Source organism: Amblyraja radiata, chromosome 1 (assembly GCF_010909765.2).
Source record: "Amblyraja radiata isolate CabotCenter1 chromosome 1, sAmbRad1.1.pri, whole genome shotgun sequence".
Classification (NCBI taxonomy): domain Eukaryota; kingdom Metazoa; phylum Chordata; class Chondrichthyes; order Rajiformes; family Rajidae; genus Amblyraja; species Amblyraja radiata.
Genome location: NC_045956.1, coordinates 30849249 through 30875304, shown reverse-complemented (window position 1 = coordinate 30875304; position 26056 = coordinate 30849249). Strand labels below are relative to the sequence as shown.

General features: G+C 44.8%; 1 protein-coding gene across 2 annotated transcripts in view; it reads right to left on the bottom strand.

Annotated features, from left to right (window-relative positions):
• The window catches only part of LOC116972096 (calcium uniporter regulatory subunit MCUb, mitochondrial-like), a 58765-nt gene that overhangs the window by 19829 nt on the left and 12880 nt on the right, over nt 1-26056 (bottom strand). For both annotated transcript variants that reach the window (XM_033019441.1, XM_033019449.1), the window contains exons 2-3: nt 10104-10179; nt 7110-7280 (exon numbers count right to left, since the gene is read on the bottom strand). In XM_033019441.1, the coding sequence (XP_032875332.1) occupies nt 7110-7280; nt 10104-10179 (247 nt within the window). The remainder of the gene's footprint in view (nt 1-7109; nt 7281-10103; nt 10180-26056) is intronic.

Sequence of the window (26056 nt, the reverse complement as noted above, 5' to 3'; positions counted from 1 at the left end):
GGGGGCCTAATCTTTTTATGTGTGGGGGGTGGTGGGGGGGAAGGGGGAAACTGCTTTTCGAGTCCCTACCTGGTCGGAGGGGTTGCCTTCCTCCGAGCAGCGACTTTGACCTGTCCTTGCGGCCTACCAGCGGGTCCTGGAGCGACGTTTCCCTGAGGGGACCTGGCCAGAACATCGGCTTTGGCGGCGGCGCAGAACATCGGCTTTGGCGGCGGCGCAGCGCTGGAGCGCTATTGCGGAGCGGGCGATGCCTTTCCTGTGTCGCCGCGCTGGGACTCCAGTATGCTGGATCCGCCGATAAGAACATTGTGGAGCCGCGGTTCTGTGGAGCGGCCAGCTGCGACGCTGAACGTTACATCCCGGAGCCTGGGATCTCTCGTTGAGATCGCCAGTGTGCGGAGCTCCGTCCGGCGCGGTCTGTTGGCTTGGAAGCCGCGGTCTCCGGTGGGAAGGCGGCCGTTCCTGGCACCCCAAGCCCTGGGGGTTCTCCCGACGCCGGAGCACCATCACCCGGCGAGAACATCGGGCGCCGTGGCGGCGACTGTGGAGGCCTCAATAGGCCCGACTTTGGGTGGACAAGAGGATGGGGACTGGACTTTGTGCCTTCCCCCACAGTGGGAATCACTGTGGGGGGATGTTTTTGTGTTGAACTTCTTTTTGAATACTATGTTGTATTTTTATTAGTGTGCTGCAAGGACATCAGAATTTCCCCTGAATAAGGGGATTAATAAAGTTTAATCTAATCTAAAGAAATTACAATTTCTGGCAACAGACCAAGTTTTTATGGAGAAGATCAGTTGCTAGCTGGTACATTGGCATATCATAATCAGTAGCATCATCATACTCCTCAGATTGTAACCAATAAGCAACTCTGCACACCTTGTTCTTCCTCAACTTTTCAATTTTGACAATGTAAACTAAAGGTTTTTGCTCTTCAAACCACACATGACATGCCTTTCTGCCCACTACTTTCCCATTAAAAATGTCCTGTAGATCATCACATTTGGAGTAGTCCAAATTCGGATAATCTCTGCGAATGCTGTCTAAATCAGTCTCTTTTGCTGGGCATTTGGATTGCATTTCTTCTTCAGAGACATCTGTTTAAAATGTAAAGAGAAAAAAAAGCACTAAACTGCATTAACAGAAACAAGTTATTATTTGCAGTTTCAGAAAAAAAGGTAGAAATTATAAAGTTAAACGCTAAAACAAATAGTTAATACCCTTTGGCGGTCTCAAGAACGACAACTGAACTTTTAAACAAATCTTTATTCGAAAATTCACTTTCCAGAAAAGAGGTTTTCTCGACTCGTCTGGCCACATCGGTGGCCAGTGCTGAACAGCCGCGCGAAAGCAATACCGCGCGAAAACAAGCAGCCCCTCCCGAGTCACGTAACCGCAGTTTCCGAACGCCGGGTTCGATACCTGCGTGCGCCAGTAGGCGCCGCTACAACCCAACACAAAATTGTTTCATCAAATCAATTAAATTCATCTAATCAATTACTAGATCTAAACATCTATCCATTTCTTAAGAGAAGGCTACATTTTTTAAATAGCCTAAGTATCCAAATAACAAATTGATCCCATTCACACAAGAATTCATAATATAACATGATTTTTAAATCTCAATTTGTCATGAGTTTATATGCCAAATGTAAGGAATTTATGTTCAATTCCCATAAATTAATCCAGAAACATCCACTCTCAACATAATCAAAATCATTATTATTTGCACAATACATCTGACTAAAACTGTACTGTGGATATTTAGTGTGAAAATATTGATCATGGATGGTCAATAACACAAAATATAGATGATTTAGATGTTCTTTTGACATGATTGTGCAAAAAAATAAACAATTTGATTATCTTGAGAGTGGATGTTTCTGGAATGTGCTCGATTGGAATGTTGCCGTTGCCATAGATTTTAAGCCTATATCGGCAGGGAAGACACGGCAAATTTGTAACATGCCTAAATAAAATATTTCGCATCATAAGATTAAAATTAAGCCACACCAAAAAGCAAGATAACATGTTAAATAAACATAGATACATAGAAAATAGGTGCAGGAGTAGGCCATTCGGCCCTTCGAGCCTGCACCGCCATTCAATATGATCATGGCTGATCATCCAACTCAGTATCCTGTACCTGCCTTCTCTCCATACCCCCTGATCCCTTTAGCCACAAGGGCCACATCTAACTCCCTCTTAAATATAGCCAATGAACTGGCCTCAATTACCTTCTGCGGGAGAGAATTCCAGAGATTCACCACTCTCTGTGTGAAAAAAGTTTTTCTCATCTCGGTCCTAAAAGATTTCCCCCTTATCCTTAAACTGTGACCCCTTGTTCTGGACTTCCCCAACATCAGGAACAATCTTCCTGCATCTAGCCTGTCCAACCCCTTAAGAATTTTGTAAGTTTCTATAAGATCCCCCCTCAATCTTCTAAATTCTAGCGAGTACAAACCGAGTCTATCCAGTCTTTCTTCATATGAAAGTCCTGACATCCCAGGAATCAGTCTGGTGAACCTTCTCTGTACTCCCTCTATGGCAAGAATGTCTTTCCTCAGATTAGGAGACCAAAACTGTACGCAATACTCCAGGTGTGGTCTCACCAAGACCCTGTACAACTGCAGTAGAACCTCCCTGCTCCTATACTCAAATCCTTTTGCTATGAATGCTAACATACCATTCGCCTTCTTCACTGCCTGCTGCACCTGCATGCCTACTTTTAATGACTGGTGTACCATGACACCCAGGTCTCGTTGCATCTCCCCCTTTCCTAATCGGCCACCATTCAGATAATAATCTACTTTCCTGTTTTTGCCACCAAAGTGGATAACCTCACATTTATCCACATTATACTGCATCTGCCATGCATTTGCCCACTCACCCAGCCTATCCAAGTCACCTTGCAGCCTCCTAGCATCCTCCTCACAGCTAACACTGCCCCCCAGCTTCGTGTCATCCGCACACTTGGAGATGTTGCATTCAATTCCCTCGTCCAAATCATTAATATATATCGTAAATAGCTGGGGTCCCAGAACTGAGCCTTGCGGTACCCCACTAGTCACTGCCTGCCATTGTGAAAAGGACCCGTTTACTCCTACTCTTTGCTTCCTGTCTGCCAGCCAGTTCTCTATCCATATCAATGCTGAACCCCCAATACCGTGTGCAATAAACTGCATACCTTTGATCATGGCAGATCATCCCCAATCAGTAACCCGTTCCTGCCTTCTCCCCATATCCCCTCTCTGCTATCTTTATGAGCCCTATCTAGCTCTCTCTTGAAAGTATCCAGGGAACCGGCCTCCACCGCCCTCTGAGGCAGAGAATTCCAGACTCACAACTCTCTGCGTGAAAAAGTGTTTCCGCGTCTCCATTCCAAATGGCCTACCACTTATTCTGAAACTGTGGCCCTGGTTCTGGACCTCCCCAACATCGGCAACATCTAGCCTGTCCAAATCCTTAATAATCTTATAATGTTTCAATAAGAACCCCTCTCATCATTCTAAACTCCACAGTATACAAGCCCAGCCGCTCCATTCTATCAGCATATGACAGTCCCGCCATCCCGGGAATTAACCTCGTGAACCTACGCTGCACTCCCTCAATAGCAAGAATGTCCTTCCTCAAATTATGGGACCAAAACTGCACACAATACTCCAGGTGTCGTCTCACTAGGGCCCTATACAACTGCAGGACCTCTTTGCTCCTGTACTCAACTCCTCTTGTTATGAAGGCATTCGCTTTCTTCACTGCCTGCTGTACCTGCATGCTTACATTCATTGACTGATGAACAAGGACCCCCAGATCCCGTTGTACTTCCCCTTTTCCTAACTAGACACCATTTAAATAATGGGTATAGATCATGTGTGGGCAGAGGAGATTAGTTTAATGACATCTTGCTTAGCACAGACATTGTGGGCCAAAGGGCCTGTTCTTGTGCTGTACTGTTCCATGTTTGTTTTATGTATAACCAACTACTCGTTTGAATTTACATAGTATTTCAAGCAATCATCTCATTTCATAGTAGTTTCCCACGAACAAATCCCATCGTTCGATATTAAATGTTATTTCGATCTGGCCACTTTACATTCCCATTGGTCGCTTGTGGTTTTGTGGTATCAAGCCAAGAAATGCCCACAGTCCCACATCTGAGTAAGACTTGAATACTGTATAGACTCACCTTCCCTCAGTTCTGATGATGAGTCAACAACCTGAAATATTATCTGTTCCCCTTCCTCCTTTGAGTGAAGGAAAATCCCTGGCTAGATGACGAAACCCTGGTTGATGAGGGAAATTGGGGCTATGGTCAGGAAAAAGGAGTCTATGACAAGTATAAGCAGCTGGCATCAAGCAAATCATAGAAACATAGACATAGAAAAACAGGTGCAGGAGCAGCCCATTCGGCCCTTCAAGCCAGCACGCCATTCAATGTGATCATGGCTGATCATCCGAAATCAGTACACCGTTCCTGCTTTTCCCCCATATCCCTTGATTCCGTTAGCCCTAAGAGGATTTCTTTGAGAATTATAAGGAATGTACAATTACACACAAGAACCAAAAGGGGATATGATTTATCTTTGGCAGATAAGGTAAAGGAAAATACCAAACGATTCTAAACATACATTAAGAGCAAAAGGATAACTTTGGACAGGAACATAGATAAGAAAGGTTTAGAGGCTATGGGCCAAATGCAGGCAGGTGGGACTAGTGTAGCTGGGACATTGTGTTCGGCGTGGGCAAGTTGGGCTGAGGGGTCTGTTAAGACACATGGAAGTGCAGGGACTAGAGGGATGTATAGTGGATGAGATCAGTTCAACTTGGCATCATGTTCGGCACAAACATTGTGGGCCAAAGGGCATGTCCCTGTGTTGTATAGTCCTATGTTCTCTCTATATTAATGATTTTGGATGAGAATATATAGGCGGCAGATTGGCAGATGACACCAAAATTGGTGGTACAGTGGCCAATGAAGAAGTATGTCTAAAGTTACCAAAGTATGTTAATCAACTGGGAGAGCAGGTAAAGGAATGGCAGATGGAATCGAAAACCAGCCAAGTGCAGAGGGATGCACTTTGGAAAGTTAAACCGTGCTAAGGTCCTGGGGAGTGTGTAGAAGACAGATATCCAAGGTAGCACGTGCCGTCAGGGTAAGCAAGGTAGGCAGTGCCTACTCTGACTAAAATTATAAAAAGGTAATTATTAAATATAAATAGCAAATATTTCCTATTCATTTACCCAATTCAGTATTTATTATTAAATGGTTATTATTTTTATAATGGATCTTAGGTAGGCATAATTCTCCCGTGTCTTTCATCCGCAGTACGCATAATACACGTAACTATGTTCAACTCACGTGCCGTGGACGCTGATTCAAGCTTTCACTGACAACGAGCATAAACGTGGACTGCGTGCATGTGTGCTGCACTGCCTGCGCACAAGGTGCTGCGCACGCCCACAGGAGAGGAGACCAAACTGCGCACGTGCGTTTTTAAAAGATTTTTTCCAAAGTCGACTGACTGCCTACAGAACCGATCTGCCCATGCGCAGTTTTTTAAAGGCCGACTGACTGCCTACCCTGAGTAATTACTCACGACTATGGCGTGCTTGCCATCACTGGCCGTGTCACTGACTACAAGAATGAGGACATCATATTATAGTGGTGAAAAACATTAGTTAGTATGCACTTGGAGTATTGTGTGGAGTTGTGCAGATAGATCAGCCACGACTGAATGGCGGTGTAGACTTGATGGGCCCAAAGGCCAAATTCTGCTCCCATCACTTATGAACCTGGAGAGGCTGCAGAAAAGATTCACAAGACCATTGCCTGGACTGGACTGGCTTGAGTTACAAGAAGAGACTCCAACAGTTAGGAGTGTTTTCTCAGGAGACCTTTTAGACGTTTATAAAATGATCAAGGGCATAGATAGGGCAAATAATCAGAATATTTTTTTCCCCCAGTATTAGGGAGTCTAAAAATAGAGGACATAGCATTAAGGTGAGAGGAGAAAGATTTAAAAGGAAAGTTTTTCCATGGATGGTGGAGAGTTTGTGGAACGAACTGCCAGAGGAAGAGGAAGAGGAAGGGGTGGCTACAATTGCAATATTTTGAAGACATTGGGATAGGAAACATTTAGAACAATATGGGCTAAACACAGGCAAATAGAACAAGCTTAGATGGTCATCTTCGTAAGCATTGGCAAGTTGGGATGAAGAGATAACACTGTATTGTATAAATCTATGAATCTGTGGTACTCAGCCCCACAGAAGGCTGCAGAGGCCAAGTCACTAAAATTCAGGGATATGGTTTAGTTTAGTTTAGAGATACAGCGCGGCAACAGGCCATTCCATCCACCAAGTCTGCAACGATCAGTGATCCACACATATCAACACTGTCCTACACGCACTAGGCAGGGTCGGATTTAGATGAAGAGAAGCCCTAAGCTATTTCACTTGTGAGGCCCCCCCCTCCCAATCCCCCACCCCACGACTAGAGGACCATGATTACCCGACAGTGACAGTGTGACACATTTAGATCCTACTGTATGTTGTCATTAAACAGTTGGTTTTAAAATACATATTGGATTCATCGTGGAGCGGGCGATGCCTTACCTGGATCGCCATTTAAAGTTCTGGAGTGTTGGGCCTGCTGCTTCAACATCATGGAGCTGTGGTTTGCGGAGCTCCCAGCCTCGGGCCGCGCTGATTTTAATATCGCGGAGCCCTGGGAACCCTTTGCCGAGGGCCGCCAGGGACAATTTACACTTATACCAAGCCGATTACCCTACAAATCCGTACATCTTTGGAATGTGCGAGGAAACCGAAGATCTCGGAGAAAATCCAAGCAGGTCACGGGGAGAACGTACAAACTCTGTACAGCCAGCACCCTGTTCACCAGGATCGAACCCGGGTCTCTGGCGCTGCGAGGCAGCAACTCTACTGCTGCGCCATCGTGCCGGGAAATTGAGGATCAAACATTAATATACCAAATGGTGGATAAAGCTTGATGGGCGGAATAATCTACTCTGTTCTTCTACGTATAAAAAACAAGCAGAATGTCTGTACACATTTAAATGTAGCTTTCAAATGGAACATTAAATAATCACCTTCTGCAAGGATTGCAATGTTGCTGATGCCTTGATCTTCATCCTTCACATCCCTCAGAAAGTTTCCAACATTCATCAACAGTGGCTTTACAATAAACTGGCAGCACTCTTTTCTGGAGGGGAGCTTGATGGAGATTACTGTAAACCTATTTTTGCATTCGACAGTCACCTCTGGAAAATAAACGCACAATCATTCGCAAATTGCACTTTCATTGCATTAAACACATGATGATATATCACTGCCTATTTTTTTTTAGTTTAGTTTAGTTTAGTTCAGCGTGGAAATAGGCCCTTCGGCCCACAGGGTCTGCGCCAACCAGCTATCCCCACGCACTAACACTATCCTACACCCACAAGGGACAATTTTTACATTTACCAAGCCAATTAACTCACAAACCTGTACTTCTTTGGAGTATGTGAGGAAACAAAAGATCTCGGAGAAAACCCACGCAGGTCACGGGGAGAACGTACAAACTTCATACAGACGGCACCCGTAGTCGGGATCGAACCCAGGCCTCTGGCGCTGCATTCGCTGTAAGGCAGCAACTATACCGCTGCTCCACCGTGACCGCCTCAACATCATATGCAAAGTCAGCTTTTAGTACGCTGTGTAATCTTGGAGCTAATTTGAAACAAAAACACTCAATCTTTCTCCCTGGAAATGGGGTGCAGGCAGGGGTGGGAGCCATATTCAGAACTAATCAAGTAGATCAAGGAGCCATTCATGAAACTAAAGGGCCTGTCCCACTTGCATGCGATTGCATGCGTTTGGCGCGACCAAACGGAAGCGGAGTTCGCGCTACGTTCGCGGTAAGTGCGCAAAGTACGCGCTAAGTTCGCGCGTGACGCAATTTGCGTCATACTTACCAATCAGCTGGGAAGGAGGCGGGCCGACTCAATTTGGGCGTCGCACGGCTTCGGGCGGTGACGTCATCGCGTAACGCCACACCGGGCAGTGATGTCATCGCGCAACGCCACGCCGGGCGGTAATGTCATCGCGCAACGCCACTCCGGGCGGTGATGTAATCGCGCAATGCCACACGCTAGGTGTACGCCGTCAAGACGCTGCATACGACGTCAAAACGCTGCGTACGCCCTCAATGCGCCTGCGGGCCGACAGGCTGTTGGCGCGCGGAATTTTCAGACAGTGCGGGATTTTCGGAGCCCCGCGCGATGTCGGGTCCAGCCCCGCACAACTCCATACGACTCTGCGCTTGGAAGTGGGACCGGCCCCGCGCGGCACTTACGCCTCAAGCAACCACGTTTGGTCGCGCCAGACGCATGCAATCGCCTGCAAGTGGGACAGGCCCTTAAAGTTAACCAGCACAGCCCTGCCAGTAGAGTTTCCACTGCCAGAGGGCAGACTTAGATTCTTAAGATGCTTTCACTGCCCCTATAAACATGTGCAGTTCAGTCACTAGTTTATGCTTGGGGCATACACGAAGGCACCTCAAACAGTGTTAAAATGAACTAGGATTCTAACTGCAAAATTGAAGAAAAACTACACTGCACAGGAAAGCGAGAAAATGGAGAAACTTTCTGAAGGCTGGTATCAGTGATTGTTATCAATCAGACATCTTTTCGTTATAACAGTTGGTTGGACAAGGATGAGAACAGATTAGCTTTTACATTAGAGTGGATTAACTGTTATTTAGGTATTACACAATGCCAGACTGGGAGCTCCTGAGTGCCAGTGAAAGGGAAGACCTTGTTTTAGTGTCTTTAGTGTTAAGGAAGACCTTGTTTTAGGGCGGCAGCAGTAGAGACCTAGGTTCAAACCCGACTACAGGTGTTGTCTGTATGGATTTGTACGTTCTCCCTGTAACCGCGTGGGTTTTTCCCCCGAGATCTTCGGTTTCCTCCAAAGACGTACGGGTTTGTAGGTTAATTGGTGTAAATGTAGATTGTCCCTAGTGTGTGCAGGATAGTGTTAGTGCGCGGGGGTCGCTGGTCGGTGCATCCTCGGTTGGTCTAAGGGCCTGTTTCCGCGCTGTATCTCTAAACTAAACTAAAAATTATGCAATTACATCTTTCAGGAATTAAGCATATGCAAACAGAGTGGAGAATATTGTGTGAAACAGACACCAATGATACTACAAAACCAGTTTGGACCTGGTGCCCTGCAACACAGTTCTGCCATGCATGTGATCACAGCAAGGAACACAAATGTTCCAATCTGAAGTAGCTGTCAGACAGGATCAGTAACAGTAGGAAATCCTTCGGTGTCATAAACAGGCATTTTAAATCATCTGCTGCTTAAATGGAATACAAGATCAATAAAATAATAAAGGGCCTGTCCCACTTAGACAATTTTTTCAGCGACTACAGGCGACTAGGCTGTCGCCAGATGGTCGCGGGGTGACTCCTGTATGGTCGTGAGTTGTCTCAAGTCGCCTAAAGTCGTAACTTTTCTCTTGTCGCCGTTGGATTTTGAAATGTTCAAAACCTTTCGGCGACTGTGGGCTTGACGTAGCTTGTCTTCTCCTGTCGTAGGTGCTGTCGCCAGGATGACGCAGGTTGTCGCCAGGTGATGACCTCGGTGAATTCCATGGCGACTACCGGCGACTGAATTGTCTTCAGGGTCATAGCTTGTCGCGGGTGGACGTAGGTTGACTTTGGTTGTCGTAGGTTGTCGCCTGTGTGGTCGTAGGTTGTCGTAGGTGTGGTCGCAGGTGGACGTCCTAATGGGTCGCCGGTTGTCAGTTGCTTGCAGTAGCTTGATGTCGATTTGGTGGTAGGTTGTCGTAGACATTGTCGTAGGGGGGTCCAATTGCCGGTTTCTCGGCGACCTGCCACGACTGTGACAGTCGCCGGCAATCGTTGAAAGAATCGCCTAAGTGGGACAGGCCGTTAAAGAGTTGCTGCCTTGGAGCACCAGAGACTCAGGTTCGATGCAAGCAAATCTTCTTGCCAGATTTTTCACTACAGTTAATGCTGATAATTCAGCAACAAGATATAAACTTAATAAATCATTCAAGTAGACCATTGACCTACCATCAGATGAGACGAGAGTGTTGTAAAGGGCCACTGTGCATTGTCTCAGTCGGAAGCACGATCCTGAGTCCTTTTGCTGCAGAACATAAGAGACTGTATGAAACATCGTAACAAATGCAAAAGAAAGAATACTCTTAGTTGCGTAGATTAGAGTGGACTTCTGATAGCGCATGATTTAAGAACGTTTTAAAATTTGGATTGAGTGATGGTGAGATACGATGACAGTCATGAAAAACTAAAGACCAAATGTCAATGAGACCCAAAGGATCATGCACACAGCAAATGCATTTTGTAATGGGAGTACAGATTTCCTCTCGTGTCAGTCTTGAATGGCTGACTCCTTATTGTGAGACTGTGACCACTGCTTCTGGCCATTCAGATAATCTGCCTCTACACTGTTAAGTAAAGAATTGTATTTGTTTCAATGTTTTAGTTTAGTTTGGTTTACAGATACAGCGGGGAAACAGACCCTTCGGCCCGCCGAGTCCGCACCGACCAGCGATCCCCGCACAAGGGGGGGGGGGGGAGGGGGGGGAGGGGAAGGGGGGGGGGGAGGGGAAGGGGGGGGGGGGAGGGGAAGGGGCCAGACAACTTTTAATAAGCCAGAGATACACAGCTGTGAAGTTTAGCGGGCATTTAACATTACCAGTTGGTTTTCCTTGGTTCTGAAAACTCGTGCTTACGTTTTTTTCCCCCCTAATTAGCCAATTAAAATGCCCGATCAGCAAAGGAGATTACCAACGGCTACCTCGACTACCTACAACAACATGGCGACCCCACTACCACTGCACTACGAGTTCAAAAGTATCGATTTTCCCCATGCCGACCAATTTTTACTCACAGAACATTTTTCAACGACCAAACTGAGGCCGTGGGAACTCTTCTCAACCATGAAGGAGACTTACCAGAGACCACCTACAATCATCTGTCGACCATGCTGCGAGCTTGTGTCGAGCACAGACTCTCCTAAACTCGCAAATAAGGTTGCCACAGTGGGACAGGCCCTTTACACAATGTAACAAACAGCCCTCGTGTGTGTAGGAAAGAACTGCAGATGCTGGTTTAAATAGAAGATAGACATAAAAGGCTGGACAAACTCAGCGGGACAGGCAGCATCTCTGGAGAGAATAAACAGCCCTCTACAATTTTTAGCTTGTTGTAACAAAAATACATTTTTAGCTATTAAAAAGAATTTTGTATTGGAAAACAATTTGTTGTTTCACGGAATTACCATCCTTTTCAGTTATAGCGGACAATCGACATTAACGGACACCATTCAACCCCCCCTCCCCCCTACACCCATCCACAAGTCCAACCTCCGCAGTTTTGGGGACAGAGCTTTCTCCAGGGCAGCTCCCAGGCTCTGGAACTCCCACCCCCAACTGATCCGCAATTCTGTGTCCCTCACCATCTTCCAGTCCCGCCTCAAGACCCATCTCTTCACCTCTGCCTATCCTTAGCCCCACGTCCCCCTCCCTTTTCATCTGTGCATTAATTGCCTCATATTGTGTTTTGTATTGAATTCTGTCTTTACTTTGTGTACTAGTCATGTCTCTACTATTTATTTCATTCCCCTTACATGTTTTTCCTCTACCTGCTAAATTTTTGTAAGGTGTCCTTGAGACTCTTGAAAGGCGCCCATAAATAAAATGTATTATTATTATTATTATTATTATTATTATGTGTGTTCCGGTTTTGTTAATCCTCCCAAAATGCACCAGCCCACATTTTGCAGGATTAAATTCCATCTGCCACTGCTACAAAATCATACATGTCATTCACAAGTAACAGAAGTAGAATTAGGCCTATCGAGCCTACTCCACCATTCAATCATGGCTGATCTCTGCCTCATAATCCCATTTTCCTGACTTCTCTATACTACCAGGGGGCGCCGCACGATGGCAGCCTCGTCCAACCTCGGCCATGAGAAGGAGGGGTGGTGGTGTCGGCGGTAAACGAAGGTCCGAAGGTCGGACAGCTGGCCGGGCTGCCGACCGACGGGGCCATGGGCGAGGCGCTGCTGCTGCACTCCATAGGCTGCACTACCTCGGGACGGGTGAGGCGGGGCCAGACATGGCGCTCCGACCCGACAGTCCCCTCGACCCGAGTAGTAGCAGTCAAATATGGGACAAGGGCGGTCCCTAAATGGTGCCCACATCAATACAGGAAGTGTCTGGCTCCACTTTCTCAAGGGTAATTTCGGCAGGGCAATAAATGCAGTGCTTCCCAAAAATGCCACCCTATCACAAATGAATTAAAGAACTATTATTCCCATCGTTCACCTCCCAAAAAGTTCTAACAAAACTTCAGAATGCAGTAGAACAAATATTTTTTGCCAGACCAAAAAAACAAAAATTAAGTAAATGAGTGTAAAACTTTATCAGATCTAGTACTTTCTTGCACTTTCTGGTATTAGCTTGCTGCTTAGCCACAAACTATACAAGCATACTTCCTGTTTTCAGTCACACTATCTGATAATATATGCTGCTCTTTCCTCCCAATCTGATCAGTAGACAGACGTGTCGTTCATTAACTATTTCTAATCCATTTATGGAAAAAAATGCAAAATCCTACCAGGATGATCAAGTCATTGTTATGCGCACAAAACTGAATACTGTACCGAGAATTTTACATAGATCTTGTGATTGAAAGGGCTTCGTCCACTGTGTAAGATGTATATATATTTGGCAGCAAATCTATCTATCATTAGAAATATTGCTAGAGACATTTTTTCAAATGCTGCCCAAGTATGCAAAAATCCTTAAATACACTGTTGATTAAGCTGTATCCTTCATTGCTGGATGGGGTGCCGGACTTTGCGTGCAGCAGAACACAAATAAACTTGATTTGGCAATTCATTTATACAATTCACTTATGCAGAAAAAAATAACTGAATCCACAAGATGATTCATCTATTACAGCATTACACATTATAAAGAATTATAATCAGCACCTCTACTTCCTGAGAAGTTTGTGGAACTCCAGAGCCAATTATATCATGGGAGACCCCTTCCACCCCTGCAACGGACTGTTCCAGCTGCTACGGTCAGGCAAATGCCTCTAATGCCATGCTGTGAGAACGGAGAGGTTGAGAAGGGGTGTCTTCCCAGAGGCCATTAGGACTGTAAACCCCTACCTCAGCAGGGACTAACTTTACTGTACCATTCTACTGTTTTTTTTAATTGTGTTTTTTTTCCTTTTTCCTTCCTCCCACAATATGTAATATGTAAAAGAATATGTGATTCTGTTCCATTCTGTTTGTAGTTTGTTGTTTGTTTGTTTTTTGCACAAAGTCCACGAGCATTGCCACTTTTCATTTCACTGCACATCTCGTATGTGTATGTGACGAATAAACTTGACTTGACTTGAGATTACAGAGATTCGGTATGTCAAAGAAGATTCACTTGAGCTTCTACAGGTGCACAGTAGAGAGCATAATGACTGGTTGCATCGTGGCCTGGATCGGCGACTTGAACGTCCAGGAGCAGAAAAGACTACAAAAAGTCGTGACCGCTGCCCAGTCCATTACCGGCTCTGACCTCCCCACCATCGAAGGGAACTATCGCAGTCGCTGCCTCAAAAAGGCAGCCAACAACATCAAAGACCTACACCAACCTGGCCACACACTCATTTCACCATTGCCATCGGGAAGAAGGTACAGGAGCCTGAAAACTGTAACGTCCACGTTCAGGAACAGCTTCTTCCCTACAGCCATCAGGCTATTAAACACGACAACAAATAAGCTCTGAACTACAACAGACTATTATTATTATTGCACTATATTTGTTTATTTATTGAGTGTGTGTGCATGTGTATATATACACACTGAACTCATATCTGGGACAAATGACAATAAAACACTTGATGCCTATGTTTGATTCATGGTTCAGTCTGGCTTTGTTGAACCACCACTGAATGAAAGCTGTTTTGTCTGATCTAGTTATACCAGGACATCCATCACCAACGGTACCAGAATACATCGATCACCACACTAATTTGAGGGCACAAATCTGACAATATTTATCATTCTATATTATCACCTTGTATTTAAAAATTCTGAGTTTCAGTAACTGTTCCAAGCTGATTGTTTATTAATAATATTTTACTGACCAATCTGTGATAGGATCAGAGACCCATCAAAAAACCTAAAATATTCGATTTTTAACTTTTAATAACTGTCAGGTCACAGTTCTGAAAAAGCTGGAAAGGGTACAGAGAAGATTTACGAGGATGTTGCCAGGACTAGACGGTCTGAGTCATAGGGAGAGGTTGAGTAGGCTGGGACTCTATACCATGCAGGAGCGCAGGAGGATGAGGGGTGACCTTGTAGATGTGTCTAAGATCATGAGAGGAATAGATCGTGTAGAAGCACGCTTATCCATAGTAGGTGAACCGAGGACATAGGTTTAAGGTGAAGGGGAAAAGATTTAACAGGAATCTGAGGGGTAACTTATTCACACAAAGGGTGGTGGGCATATGGAACAAGCTGCCAGAGGAGGTAGTTGACTATCCCAATGTTTAAGAAACAGTTAGACAGGTACATGGATGCTGCCTTTCCCGCTGAGTCACTCCAGCATTTTGTGATCTACCTTCGATTTAAACCAGCATCTGCAGTTCTTTCCTACACATACATGGATAGGACAGGTTTGGAGGGATATGGACCAAACGCAGGCAGGTGGGACTGGTGTAGCTGGGACATGTTGCCCAGCGTGGGCAAGGTGGGCTAAAGGGCCCGTTTCCACAATGTAGCACTCGATGACCCGATGACTAAAAGCACATCCAAGTATTTTTAAAATGTGATGAAGTTCCCCACTTCAACCATCCTTACAGTCAATGATTCCAGACTCTGGTTGGCAAAGTCTTTGTTCATCTCTCCTCTCATCCTTCTATCAATTACTTTAAATCTATATCCCCCTGGTCTATGAGTTCTCTGCTAAAATAAAAAGATTTTACTTATCTCAGTCGATCACAATCCCAATTAAGTCTCCTGGCAACCTCCTGCGTTACAAAGAGGCAACCCAAAAGCAAAACAATGGCAATGCCTTTTTAAACCACCTTATCAAACCACTTAATCACCCATTACTTTCCATTATATTTTTTGCTCCTCCACAGAGGTCAATATCTTCCAACTCTTGCTTTCTTCTTTTGCCCGATTGCACCTCCTCAAATGTTTTGACATGCACGTATCTGGTTTAAATTCCATTTGCCACCAATCTGCCATACTATTAGGGTTCTCAAAGCTTCTTCCTCACTGTTAACCAAAAGATCATAAGTGATAGGAGCAGAAGTAGGCCATTCGGCCCATCAAGTCTACTCCACCATTCAATCATGGCAATGGCAAGTAAGAATTTCATTGTTCTATCTGGGACATATGACAATAAAACACTATTGACACCATTCTCCACATAACCTCTGACACCAGTACTAATTAACACGTGCTTCGTGCCACAAAGCCCTCTTAAGATCCAATTTTCCAATCTTTACTGGTTCATTGGCTTTGACTATGATTGCAATTTTTTACTGTCAATATCCTTGCCAAAGTTGAAGTTCTGATCTCATCAAGGTTCCGTGTTACCTCCAAAAAAAAATTTGATACTATTTTCCCTGTACAAATGCATGTTATTTTTTTGTTGAAGAATTGTACCAAGCCTAAAATCTATATCTATCTATCTATCTTCTTCTATCTATATATATATATCTATCTTCTATATCTATCTATCTGTCTATCCTATTACTAAAACTCTCATCTTGTCCTCTTCCGGTTTGCGTTGTTTTTAAATTTGTGCAAAGACGGTACCCTATATCGCTAGGATTTTTTGCCACCTTACTCAACGTTCTCCTCTGCTCCAAGCGCACCAGATTTCGTTCCGATCGGTGAAATATTACAAGAGTTATTTGCCTGTTATTCGCCAGGACAGCAACGCCCCTTCCGGCACCCGCTGTCAATCACCGGCACCGAGAATAAAGCTCAGAGAAGGAGCAGAGCTTAGGCTGTGTGCGCGGGCGGAGGCGAGCTGTGAGCGCGACAGGCGCTGGGGACGGGAGCCGCTGCGTAAGTCCGGAGCCGGGTCCTGGAGCCGGTGAGTGCGGTCGGAGCCAGGGCCGGGAACCGGTGAGCCCACACACCCACCTCCCATACCCCCCTCCCCTACACACCCCCTCCCCCAAACGCCCACACCCCTCAAACACACCTCCTCCGCCACCCCCACAATCCCTCCCCCTACCCCCACCTCCCCCACCCCTCCCACACACCCCACTCCCACACATACCCCTCCCTCCCCCACACACCCCCCCTCCCCACACCACCCCCTCCCCACCCCACACCAACCCCTCCCCCATACACCCCTCCATCCCCCACACACCTCTCTCCCCCACACGCAGGTGGAGTTTAACCCGAGCAAGTATGAAGTGTTGCACTTTGGGAGGTTAAATGTCAGGGCAGAGAATACAGTTAATGGCAAGACCCTTAACAACATTGAGATGCAGGGGGAATCTTGGAGTCCAAGTTCATAGCTCACTGTACATGGCAGCAAAAGTAGATGGGGTTGGACAGGCTAGATGCAGGAAGATTGTTCCCGATGTTGGGGAAGTCCAGGACAAGGGGTCACAGTTTAAGGATAAAGGGGAAATCCTTTAGGACCGAGATGAGAAAAACATTTTTCACACAGAGAGTGGTGAATCTCTGGAACTCTCTGCCACAGAAGGTAGTTGAGGCCAGTTCATTGGCTATATTTAAGAGGGAGTTAGATGTTGCCCTTGTGGCTAAAGGGGTCAGGGGGTATGGAGAGAAGGCAGGTACAGGATACTGAGTTGGATGATCAACCATGATCATATTGAATGGCAGTGCAGGCTCGAAGGGCCGAATGGCCTACTCCTGCACCTATTTTCTATGTTTCTATGATAAAGAAGACGTATAGTATGTTTGTCTTCATTGATAGGGGCATTGAGTATAAGAGTCAGGAAGTCATGCTGCAGCTCTATATTGCTTTGATTGGGCTGCATGTGGAGTATTGCATGCAATTCTGGTCACCCCATTTAGGCTGTGGGTCGAGGAGCTTTATTCTAGTTTCGTGACCCAAGTCACTAAACTACATGAAATTTTCACATATTGTGTAAAAAAATTATATAAATCACCCTGAAACTCGTCATGAACAAGACTTGCACATTTTTTATTAAATTAGAGAAAAACCGGAAAAATGTCTGGTAATTTTTAGTCCAATCAAAGCACGTTTAACATTGAGTTGTATGCCAGTTGGCCAATCACGCGCTTTGCTTCAGGCTAGCACACAAAATGGCTGAGGGTGCCTCTACAGATGCCTGTTTTACTGGAGATTCCGATTTGTTGTTCTGTGGAATACATGTCGTGGAAACTTGCAGCAAGGTAATTGAATTTAGTGAGAAAAGCATTAAATAGGCTGAAGAATGTGCTGCTAAGTGGAAGAAAGCCTTGAAAGCAAAGTCGCTGCTGAGGTGCTCCAACACAAAGAAGACAGCCAGGAATCAACTCTAACTGAAAGGTAAGATCTAAAGTCTGAATTTATGAAAATCTATCTGTATGGACTTTAATTAATTTAATTGCACCCTTTTATAATGTGAATAAATTCATTCATTCACTCATTCATTCACTTATTCATTTATTCATTCATTCATTCACTCATTCACTCGTGCATTCATGAAGTTGAGGGCCTAAGCTATATGTTTCCATAACTCAGTCAATTAAACATTGTCACTAATGCCAGCTTGTTGTAGAGTAATAAGTCTTTAACAGCTAATCTCGGAGCTGCCTGCGATAACTTACCGGGAAAAAGTGCTCCGACCGCGGGGCCCAGGTACCCGCAGTATAGTGAAGCTGCGGTCTCAATTAAGACGCGGCCGATTCGCGAACGCGGAGCCGCGGATCATCTCCGCGGGTGGGGGGGTGGGGAGGCTGTACATAGTGCCGTCTGTAGCGGCCGTTTCCAGCCCCCGACCACGGGAGAAAAACGGAGGGATATCGATCGCACTTTATAGGCTTCCATTGCAGTCAGAAATGGTCAGAAATGGTTGTTGTTTCTGTAGAAATGAATTGGTGATATGTGAACTTGAACTTGTTTTTCTATGGTAGTCTATGGTAGTAACCTATTGGTATTCTCATTAACATTAAGAAGAGGTTAACATTTTATGAATTGAAGTCCATGCAGACTTAATGACTATGAGATTTATTTTTTCTGTAGCCTCTACTTAAACTTGAAATAACTTATCAATTGTAGTAAATTACAGTGTAAGTCTCATTGACATTAAATAGAGGTTGACACTTTATGAATGGAAGTCCATGCAGACCTAGGTACAATGAGATATTTCTTTCTCTAGCTATTCTGCACCCTCTGCTCCTGCACTTGAACTTGAAGTCTTATCTATGGCAGTAAATTACAGTGTAAGTCTCATTGACATTAAGAAGAGATTGACATTTTATGAATTGAAGTCCATGCAGACCTAAGTAATATGAGATTTGATTTTTCTGTAGCTTCTGCCCCTCCACTCTTCAGAGCCTGTCCACACAAAAGTGTTTTGTGTGGACATGCACTGTGCTTTAATGAACACTAATTTGATAATTTGCAGACTTGCCATCCCATCTACCTGGACATGCATACATGTTTAATTTCCTCATTGATATGTCGATATTGTCTTACATAATATAAAACATGAAAAGATGTAAAATACACCGACACATATTATCTTCTATTATTAGGAGGCAACAGTGTATCCCGGGTTATGATGCAGAGTGCTATCGTCACTTCTGCAACATAACAACAATAAATCGAGCGATAGCAAAGTCTAGAAGGAAGAAAGGTAATGATAGGACTCAAACAACAAATCTTTTTACTTATGGTCATATGATGTTACTTTGAAAAATGAAAAGATATATTTGAGGATATTGATATATTTTACTTTTCATTCCTTTTCTGTTTTCTTTTTCCTCTTTCAATTGAGTTCAAGACGCTGAAAAGCCTGAAGCAGGTGAATCACCTCAAGAGGCAGTTCCTGATGGTGAAGCAGATGAGCCGGCCCTAAAGAGACTGCTTCGATCCATGACAAGTCATAGTCAACAGACAGCAACTGTCGAGCACACTGACCGCAGGCATGTCCTACCAGCGCATTGCATCATTTGTAAATGTTCAAAGTACACAAAAGAAATAAATTGTGGAAAAAAATGATTATATAAAGTTTTATTTTAATGTGGATCGTTTCACTGTTTATTTGGTCAAATTATTTAAACAATAAGTGAATTGCTTATTATAATGGCGTGCCGGTGAATGACTGCGACAATCCACCCACCGATCCACACATACATACATACATACATACATACGCACATCCACACACACATCCATCCATACGCACACTTCCATGCATGCAAACACACACATACATGCACACATAAATCCGCACACACACACATCCATTCACACGCAGACATACATGTACACATCCAAACATCCATCCACACGTACATACACACTTACATCCACAGATACACGTTTGAAAGGCATACACAGACACACACAAACTAGAGATAAACAATGCAACACTTTTAAGGTTCTTTTAGGTCAAAGGTAATAGCCCTCATTTGCAAAGGCACCATCTCGGGGGGGGGGGGGGGGGGGGGGGGGGTGTCTATAACATAAATATAAGCTCATTGTAGCTTAAAATGAATATTCATCGAGTAAACATCAGAGCATTCGATTCTTGGCCAGGATGTGACATTTACATCAGAAATAAGACAGGTCTCTTACAGGTCTGGCACTGCCCCAGTCCCACTATGGCCGTTACCCCCACTCTCCCCACTTTGGCAGTCAGCGGGGTTCAGTAAATGGGGAAACCTAGAGGATCTGTCCTGACCCTTTATTTAGGCAGGTTCATGAGCCCTTAAAACTTGGGACATCTGCTGCAATCTCATTTAATTTCCTATTAAAGCGACTGGAACATGCCTGCCTGGCACTGCCCCAGTCCCACTATGGCCATCACCCCCACTCTGCACACTGGCAGTCAGTAGGGTTCAGTAAAGGGAGGAACCCACAAGAACTTCCCTAGCCCATTAATTAGGCTGGTTCAGGAGCAGGACCTCTGCGACAGTGTCATTAAAAAAAACACTCACAATTATATTCATCATATTATTTTTATATAATATAATTATACTTAATTATATATGATAACATTCATATTAACAGGTTTTATATATCTATATATATATATATTGGTATAATAATATATAGTTTAAATGGACTACAATACGGAAATAGGCTGCCCATGGTGTAATACGGGCATTGGCGACTAGATCGCGCTTGTTTTCCCGATCTCATTTTCTAATTAGTTTAATTAATCAATGTGCAACTTTTGGTAATGACGAGTTATGACTTCCTTCTCAATTATATTTCATCTAAATCTATGGAAAATGTCATGTAGTTTGGTGACTTGGGTCACAAAAACCTATTTCTAGACACATTTTTGATGCTCAGCCCACAGCCTAATTACAGGAAAGGTGTGGAGGCTTTCGAGAGGGTGCATAGGAGGTTTATTAGGATGCTGCTTGGGTTAGAGGGTTTCAGCTTCAGGGAGTGTGGAGTTGGATTATTTTCCCTGGAACACCGGAGGTTCAGCGAAGACTTGATAGAAGTTTATAAAATGATGATAAGGTAGACAGTCAGAACCTGTTCCCTGGGTGGAAATGTACAACTGGAGGGCATAGCTATAAATTGAGAGAGAGAACGTTTAATGGAGATGTGCGGGGCCAGTTTTTCTATTTTACACAGAGAGTGGTGGGGGCTTGGAACACACTGCCAGGAGCGGTGTTTGAGATGCTCTTGGATAAGCATGTGGAAATGCAGGGAATAGAGGGATATGAATCATGTACAAGCAATAAGATCAGTTCAGGTAGGCATCATGTTCGACACAGCCATTGTGGACCTGAGCCCGTGATGTTCGATGAGGGAGGCTCAATACAATCTTGCAGGCTTAATACAGTCTAAGATCGAATAATAGCGCCTTCTGTCTACTATATTGTACTTTTAAAACCATTGCATCAGAGACAACCTCTTCGCCTCACCTTTTTTTATAGATTACCATATACGAGCGACCTTTGATTTACGATGTTCTGCCACAGGCTTCTCATTGTTTACTATCAAAACCACACACAGTTCTGAATACCTTTACCCAATCTTCCCAAAAGGTTCTCTTCTGAAGAGAACAACCCTGCTTCTCTGGTTTCTCCATACAATTAAAACTGAAACCATTCCAGTAAATCTCCTTTGTACCCTCTCGAAGGCATTAAGAAATTTCCAAAAGTGAACCGCACAGGGTTGGGCATATTGAGTCTAACCAACAACATGGCAGAATCAAAACAGGACGAATATAGGATTAATGTCAATGGGTGATGAATGGTCAGTGCGGACTCGATGGGCTGAAGCGCTTGTTCTTTTTCTTTTTATGATCATGAGAATTGGAAAAGGAGAAGTGGTTCATTGTGATAATTTTTCAGAAACTAAAAACATTCATTATAGTTCACTGAAGCTGTGCTTGAGCAAGTTAAAGAACTGTAGATGATGGTTTACATAAAGTGCTGGCGTAACTCAGTAGGTCAGGTACCTAAATTTATGTAACTAACCTACAAAAAAACCTTAGCCCCCAACTTTCTTCCCCCTCCGCTGTGCCCCTCCTCGATGAGCACCCATTTCTCCCCTTCCCTCTGTCCCTTCCACCTATATTCCTTTCCCTGGCTTCACATTTCACGCCTCTTCATCCTTCTCTTTAGTTTAGTTTAGTTTAGTTTAGAGATACAGCGCGGAAACAGGCCCTTCGGCCTACCGAGTTCAAACCTGTACATCTTTGGAGCGTGGGAGGAAATCGAAGATCTCGGAGAAAACCCACGCAGGTCACAGGGAGAAGGTACAAAGTCCGTACAGACGGTGCCCGTAGTCAGGCTGGATGCCTGGGACCCGGGGCGCTGGCGCTGTAAGGCAGCAACTCTACCGCTGCGCCACTGATTAGTGCAAATGGGTACTTGATGTATAGTACTGTGCAAATCTGTGACAACCAAATCACCCAGAGCAGCTATCGCTCAGAAAAGGTCAAGTTATAAGCAGACTCGGTGGGCCGAAGGGCCGGTTTGCTACGCAGGATCCCTAAAGTCCAGAGTCTAGACAAGTCTGTTTTATGGCAGACATTATTGTGGGCATTTCTGTTCATTGCAGAGAGCGCCATGCCGGCCATTACAGTAAATAAAAGCTGCACAAATCAAAGGCACACAGCCCAAAGAGTCAATGATAGTGGCAAATTAATAATTAAAATACTAATTCAAGCTCAGAAATGTTTAATAATAGATTTGAATAGAATAATTCATTGTTATTAGATTATTAATATTTTATGTTGTTTGAGTTTAGCCTTTTTGTTTTAACAGGCATTTGAAGTCTTTGAACGGTTTTGGCAATCAGTAATCTTGGCCAAGTGCTTTGACCAGCTGTGAGGGGCTCTCTCCATTTACTGCAGGATGGAACAGAGATCTTCACGGTCTTGCTGATCAAGGGTGGTCGAGGGGCAGGCACATGCAGATCAGACAGTTTGAGTGCAGGGTGTAGGACCACATGCTGATGTGACATGTAGATTACACGCTGTGCACTACTGAGCCTGGCTGAGTGGTCACAAGATCATAAATGATAGATTAGGCCATTCGGCCCATCAAACTTACTCCACCATTCAATCATGGCTGATCTATCTCTCCCTCCTAACCCCATTCTCCTGCCTCTTCCCCGTAACCCCCGACAGCCGCACTAATCATGAATCTCTCTCTGCCTTAAAAATATCCATTGACGGCCTCCACAGCCTTCTGTGGCAAAGAATTCCACAGATTCACCACTCTCTGACCAAATAAATTTCTCCTCATCTCCTTTCTAAAGGAGCGTCCTTTAATTCTGAAGCTACCTGTATGACCTAGATTCACCCACTAATAGAAACATCCTCTCCACATCCACTCTATGCAAGCCTTTAATTATTCGGTACGTTTTAATGAGGACCCCCCTCATTCTAAACTCCAGCGAGTACAGGCCCAGTGCTATCAAACTCTTCATATCGACTAACTAGGGCATTGCAGATAGCGTTTCTACTTGCTTGGGGACTAGCTGGATAGGCCAGCGAGGGTCAGACTTGCAGAGAAACAAACTCTTCAGCCCAACTCATCCATACCAACCAAGATGCCTCATCTAAGCTGGTCCCATTTACCTGGGTTTGCCCCACATCAGAGGATAGAGGTTCAACTGAAATGGAGTCGCTAACTTCCAGACCTGAACAATCTGCTGCATCATCGCACATCACCATGAGTGAGGACACAAATAAAGAGGAAGGATCGGACAAGTATGGAGGGATATGGACCAAATGCAGGCAACTGCAACTAGTGTAGCTGGGACATGTTGGCCGTTGTTGGCGAGTTGAGCCGAAGGGCCTGTTTCCACACTGTATCACTCTAGGAAGGATAGTGAGCGAGTCAGGACTGAAGATATTGTCAAAATATTAATGGAAGGAAATTAAAGCTAATTCAAGTCTGGATCTGTAGGAAGGAACTACAGGTGCTTGTTTAAACCGAAAATAGACACAAAATGCTGGAGTGACTCAGCGGGACAGGCAGCATCTCTGGAGGGAACGAATGGGTGGCGTTTCGAGTCAAGACCTTTCTTCAGTCTGGATGTTGAACAATCTGACATCAGTGAGAATAGCAGGTGGTGAAAAAGAAACAGAAAAGCTAGCTTTTAATTTACAGTCGAAGTGACATGAACATAATTCTGCATGCTGGGTGAAAAAAGAATGCAAAGCATATACAAATTACTTCTTTGTTGGAAGCATGCAAATATTGTCAGGCATGTGTATTCAATCCATCTAAAGAAACAGGAAATCGCTGAGAAACTGCTGGCAGCAACACAGAGTTGACCAGTTTGACAAGATTTATATCAATCTCCGAACACAGAAAATGAATTAACAGATTACCAGCAGGCAGAGCTGGTGAAATGTTTAAGAAGGAACTGCAGATGCTGGAAAATCAAAGGTAGACAAAAATGCTGGACAAACTCAGCGGGTGAGGCAGCATTTATGGAGCGAAGGAAATAGGCAACGTTTCAGGCCGAAACCCTTCTTCAGGGCTGGTGAAATAGCCACTTTACCCTCTCAGCTCCAGCACGAAGCGCACAGTGCAATGGGTGCCGTGACTCGGTAAACAAAAACAACAAAACGTCACCCATTCCTTCTCTCCAGAGATGCTGCCTGGCCCACTGAATTACTCCAGTGTTTTGTGTCTATCTTTGGGTGCTGTGACTACTTTAGTTAGAAAATGTACATTGTTGGTGGTGGTCCGTGGTAGATGATGATAGCATGGTTGTGCGTTCTCATGTTTTGTGGGATCGAGTGGTGCTCACGAATCCGATGTGCGAGCCACACATGCAGGAGCAGTGGGGGCACATGATGGCCGTTGTGGGGGTGGGGGATTTAGGCCTGCAGCCTTCCACCTGTCTCTGGCACCAACGAGTCAGCTTCGGCGGTTGTCTTCGACACTGCTGACTGCCTTCCTGGTGGTTGTACGCCAGCCAGTCCTGTCGCTGGCACGGGTTCCCAGTTCTTTTGGGGCTTGGCCTGCGTGTTGGAGGTGCCCCTTGATGCAGCCTTTGAACTGCTCCTTTATCCCTGCGACAGAACTCCATACAGCAGTCGACGAGTCAAGCGGGATTTATCCATCCGGATCACATGGCCTGTCCATGGAAACTGGGCCTTTATGATCATTGCTTCGATGCTTGTGACGCCAGATCAGACCAGCACTTCCACGTTGGTCACCCTGTCCCATACCCACCTCTTTTCCACCCATGATGGACCGCAGAGAGCACGCGGAACATGTCAAGCTGGCGGGCGTGTTTCCTGTACAAGGTCAATGTTTCACATCCGTACGGCAAGCTGGAGAGTACGACAGCGTTGTAGACTTTCAGCCTAGTTGACAGCTTGATGTTGTGGTGGTTTAACACTCGTGCTCAGAGTTGACCAAGGATATTTCCTTTTCCAGCGAGTCATCAGAAAACGTCACGCTGCCCAAGTGCTCGAAAGGGTCAACTGTTTTCAGCTGCGTGTTGTCAATGTATACACGGTGGTGGTGCTGAAGAGCCTGGGGCTGGCTTCAGTCTTACTGAGACGGATATTAAGACCAAGCTGCTCTGCCAATATTTATACAATGACAAGCTGAAATGCATCAGGCATGGGTTGCAACTCAGCGTTACCCTCTCTTGCTGCTTCCCCTCTGTGATTCCTACTGTTCACTTACCACGTCCTGTCCCATACCCACCTCTTTTCCAGCTTTATCCCCCCCGCCCCACTACAATCAGTCTGAAGAGGGCTTTCAATCCAAAATGCCAGCGACCCTTGTCCACCAAGAAGATGCTGCCCGACCCACTAAGTAACTCCAGCACTTTGGGATTTTTTTTCGTAAACTAGCATCAGCAGTTCCCTGCCTCTGGGTTGAAGCATTGCTCTTTTATAATTTACCACTAATTCAAAAATCATTTAAAAGTACAAATAAGATAGACTCAAATAGAGTGAGAATGTTTTGGCAGTGCCAAGGCCCAGTGGCAGAGAGGGGTAAGCCACTTTTTCCCAGCCAACCATCTGTAGCCTCTCTGTCTTAAGTAGAATGGTTTTCTCTTCACCTTTGGCCACAACTCAGCCATGACTATCCAATCTCTTTCTTTTCATTCAGAGTAAGTGTTGATTTAATGTCATGGGCAACAATATCAAACAACATCTAAAGGAGCCAGTAATCTCAAGGCCCAACCTGCAACCTGCATATAAAAACAGAAAACGCTGGACAGAGAAACAGAGTTCACACTTCAACTTGAAGATTCTTCTCCAGAATGGTGCAAATTTAGAGATAGAAGACAGACCAGAGTAGCACA